At 12.3% G+C, this 4,988-nt stretch overlaps 1 protein-coding gene across 1 annotated transcript, besides 8 other annotated features; it reads right to left on the bottom strand. All coding sequences in view use genetic code 6, as the record gives it.

The window, feature by feature from the left end:
- Window positions 1-240: 240 nt before the first annotated feature.
- On the bottom strand, window positions 241-4,643 carry IMG5_056510 (protein kinase yak1, putative; the record flags this gene model as incomplete). Its single annotated transcript, XM_004037247.1, has 7 exons — window positions 241-458; window positions 507-1,241; window positions 1,383-1,467; window positions 2,668-2,680; window positions 3,087-3,161; window positions 3,224-3,328; window positions 4,638-4,643. Coding segments are annotated over 7 exons (1,237 nt in total), but the record flags the coding sequence as incomplete, so codon positions are not given.
- Window positions 1,288-1,394: a microsatellite.
- Window positions 2,006-2,074: a microsatellite.
- Window positions 2,013-2,074: a microsatellite.
- Window positions 2,475-2,510: a microsatellite.
- Window positions 3,164-3,214: a microsatellite.
- Window positions 3,340-3,391: a microsatellite.
- Window positions 3,759-3,899: a microsatellite.
- Window positions 4,558-4,611: a microsatellite.
- Window positions 4,644-4,988: the final 345 nt, after the last annotated feature.

Genomic DNA, 4,988 nt, shown 5'->3' with positions numbered 1-4,988 from the left:
TTTTAATTATCTTTTAAATTGTTTTCATTATTATTGTCTATTATATTTAAAAAAGGATGATTTAAAACTTAACTAGCTTTTATTCTTTTTTATGGATTATACTCTAATAACTATTTAGTTAAATCAAGAAACAAATCAAACTATTATAATACTTTATTTTCATCTTTTTTTATTTATTTTTTTTAAAAAAAATCATTCTTATAAAAAATCAAATAAATTAAAAAATAATATATATTTCACCTTCAAGACTATATTATCTATTTTAAGAGTTTTTAATATAATTTTCAAGATCTCCTAAACATTAAATTTAAAAATAGTTTTTACTTTAATTTAATTAAACATTTTCATTTTCTTCGTATTCTTTTTTAGTTTTTAATCTATAAGTTTTTTCTTATTCTTAAAAAACGAAAAATTTATTACTAAATTTTCCTTATTAAATTAATTCATTATCAGGATATCTAATTATAAAAAAATAAATATAATAATTAAAAAATAGTTAATAATACCCTAAAATATCTATAATTCTTTTCATTTAATCATATTCAGAATTTCCAGGAAAAATAGGCAAACCTAAAAAAAGTTCTACTAAAATACAACCTAAAGACCACATATCAATAGCAATAGTATATTTTAATCCTAAAATAATTTCAGGAGCTCTATAAAATCTACTTTAAATATAGGAATAAATTTTATTTTAATCAGGGCAAGCAGAACCGAAATCAATAATCTTTATATCATTACTTATATAAATATTAATAATATGTATTTATAATGTTTTTATTTATATTATAAAAAAATACTTTTTAATCATAATATTTTCAGGTTTTAAATCACAATGAATAATTTGTTATTATTCAATAATAGCCATTCCTTCAGCTATTTATTTTATCCAAAAAGAAATTAGGTTAAACGAAAAACCACTAAACTTTGAATTTCTTAAAAAGTCATAAAGTGATAAATCCATCATTTCAAATACTAAACAAAAATGAGATCTAAAAACAAAAAAATCTATTAATTTTACTATTTTATTTCTTTAATTTTCAATCATTTATTCTTGCGTTTATTCGCATTCTTACTTATTTAAAACTCTTAATAATAATATTTCAGTTTTTGCTTAATGAAAATACGCAGGTTTGTTTTTTATAACTTTGATAGCATAATTTTCTTTTTATCCTTGAATTGAACATTTTACTACTTAACCAAATGTTCCTTTTCCTAGTAAATTATCTATAACATATTATCTATTATTTTTATTTTATATTTTTTGAAAAAAAAATATATAAAATAATATTTAATAAAGAAATTTATTTAATTTTATTTATTGTATTAATATATTTTTATATTTAATATATATAATTATATTAAATTTATTTTTATTTTACATATTTTTTTATTCATTATATATTATATCATTCACCCTCATTATATAGTCATATTGTTCATTATCATAATTATTATTATAAACACCTTTTTATATTATTATACATTTTTATATTAAAATTAAAAAATATTATTAATTTATATAAATATATATATATATATATTTTTTTTATATTTATATTTTATATAAAACTAAAGATTTTAAGGTTACCTTAATATGGAAAAGTTAAATATCTTTTCGGTATTTTCGCTTTATTAAAAACGAAATTTAAGTTACAATTTTTCATTGTCTAAATCAAATTTAAAGTGCATTTTTTAATTATCTATTTGATTTTTTAATGATATTTATTCAAAATATTTTAATTTTATATTTTTAATGAATTTTTACTTTATGAGCAGATTGTTTTAAATTATCTTCAATTATTTATTTATTTTGTTAATTTTTATTAAATAATTTAAAAGAACTTTATTAACTATTTATTTAATTTATCATTTTTATTACTAAATATTATTTTATTTTTTATATTTTTTTGGCTTTAAATAAATATATTTTATATTATTAGTATTTATTTTTTGAATTTTAAATTATTTTATATTTTGAATTTTTTTTAATCAGTACTAAAGTAAAATTAAATATTTTTATTTTAAAAAAAAAAAAAAATTCTTTATTGAAAAAAATAAATAACTATTTTTAAAAATATTATCTTATATTTTCACGATTAATTAATATAATATTTAAATTTAAATTTAAGTTAAGGAAAAAATAAAATATATATATTTATTAAAAATAATTTTAATATTATAATTTATTTAAATAACTTCTAAAAATCCAATATTAATAATTTATACATAATTATTTTTAAAATTCTCTATTTGAAATAATATAATGAAATTATATGTTACTTATAAATAATAAAAAAGAAAAATTTATTAACTTTTAATTTTTTTTAAAATTTTTTTTTAATTTATAACCATTAAAAATAACAAATTTAAGTCTATAAATAATTGCTTTTATAAATATATATTAATTTGTTTATTTGTTTATTTTTTTTTAATTAAATAGATTAAATTTTTCATTTATATAAATATGCAAAAAAAACTTAATTAATATAAAAATTAAATTATATATATACATATATTATAAAATAATTTTAAATTTTGTCAAATAATAACAAATTAAAAATAAAAAAAGTTGATATAAATTTAGTAGTTTGTGTATATTTCTTTATAATGAAATCATATTATAATAATTATATTCTTAAATTTATTTATTTTTTTAAAAATTACTCAATAAAATAATCTTTTAAAAAAAATAATATTAATAATATGAAAAGTTTATTGGTTATAAAAAAATTAATTAAAAAAGATTTTTTAAACTATTTCTTATATATATGTTATTTTTATTTAATATTTTTTTACAAATTTAATTAAAAATAAAAAATAAAAGACCATCATCTAATTTTTCTTTCCCTTTTTTTTTTATTTTATTGAGTAGTTTTTTAAAAAAAATTACAGAAAATATTTATGAACAAGTATTATATACTAAAATAAAAACTTTTTTAAATAATTATAAATAAATATTAATTTAGAGGGATAGATGAATATAATATCAAAAAAAATTTTAATATTATTTTTATTTTTTATTTTCATATTTTCCAAAAATTATATGTATGTCCTTTCATTTTATCTTTAATTTATTTATTTACTTTAAAATACTCATAAAATCCAAAAACTAAGCCTAAAGTAACTGCATTCCAATTTGCAATCAAAGGAATAGCTGCCTATATATTAATAAAAATATATTTAATAAACAATAATATATAAATATATATTATTAAGTTACCATATGAATATTCCAAAAATTATTAAATTTAAAAACTTTTTTTACAAATTTTATTGAGTAAGGATAAGAAATAGAAGAATTAACTAGCATTACAAAAATAGAAAACTAATTTTAAAATATTTATATATATATAAATATATATATATATATATATATATATATATATATTTAAATCTTTTTTATTTTTTTTAAAAAAAATACATAAAATCTAAAAAGATTTGATGTCCTTTCATATAAAATTCTATTTTTCTCATTTTAATCATAATCACTTTCAGAATAAAATTAATCTAATGAACTTATAATTCCTCCTTAAACCAAGCTTTCAAGTTTTTCTGTATAAAATTTTATATTGCTTATTTATTTATAAATAATTTTATTGAAAATTAAATACTTTTAACATCTTTTGTATATTCATCATCTTATAAACTATTGAATTTTAATTTATCTTCTTAATTTTAAAATCTTTTTTAAAAAAATCCTCCATTTGAAATATGATTTATTTTGGTTTTATTATAATAATAGACGAATAAAACAATATTTAATAATTATATATATAAAAATAATTTATATATTAGATATTTTTTTATTTTAATAAATTATATATTTTATTTAATATTTATATTAAATAAAAAAATAAATATTTTTAAGATTTTTTTTTTTTTTAGAAAAATTATATTTATTAAATAATATTTCATAACTTTAGTAATTTATTTTTATTTTTTATTTATATTATTTTTGTTAGTTGTAAAATATTTTTAAAAAGGATAATTTAAATTCTAAATGATTATTTTATTCTCAATTATATCAATTATATATAGAAGTTAAAGTAATATTTTAAATTATTAAACTAAATACTAATACTAAAAAATAATTTAAAGTTATCGAAAAATTTCAAAAATATTTTCATTTAAAAATTATAATTAAATATTGTATATTTGCTTTAAATAAACTATTTTATTATATTTAAGATGTAAACCAACTAATAGTTATTATTTATTAATTAGATATTGCAATATATTTAATTTATAATATAATAATAATAAATAAAAAAATAATAACCAAATTAATTGTATATATATACATATATAATTAACTTCCTGCTTAGGATATGTTTTATTTATAAAATCAATTATAAAATTAAAAGCAATTATATATAAATACCTTATATTATTTGAATTATAAATAATAAAGTAAATTAAATAATAATTTATATAAACTTGAATAAAAAAAAAGATATTATTGCACTAATAATTTAAAATTGGTATTACATTAATAATAAATATTTTAATTCTTGATTTAAAATTCCAAGCAAATTAGAATTTTTAAAAAGAATTTATAATTTTTTTTTAATATAATTAAATAATTTTAATTAATATAAATTTATTTTATATTTTCATTATATTAAAAATTATACAACCATTTTTTTTTAAATTATTCGAATACATTAGATAAAATTTACTGTCATTATTAGTGAATAATTTTGTTTTTTATATTTTTTTAAATATCTAAATTAAAAAAAAAAATGATAAATAAAAATAGAATATTCATAATAAATTATTAGAGCAAAATATTTTTTATAGTAAACTATAAAATTATTGAATATATAAAATAAAAAAATTAAATCAAATTAATTTTTTTTTTATTTTTTTAAGAAAAATATTAAAATCATTTAAAAAAATAAAGCATAATTTAATTTATTAAAATAAAAAATGTTTATATTAAATTCATTTTTGTTGTTTTTTTAGAAAATAATTTATTTTTATAA

This window comes from Ichthyophthirius multifiliis (assembly GCF_000220395.1).
Source record: "Ichthyophthirius multifiliis unplaced genomic scaffold scaff_1120509250204, whole genome shotgun sequence".
Lineage (NCBI taxonomy): Eukaryota > Ciliophora > Oligohymenophorea > Hymenostomatida > Ichthyophthirius > Ichthyophthirius multifiliis.
This window is presented reverse-complemented; position numbering and strand designations above follow the sequence as displayed.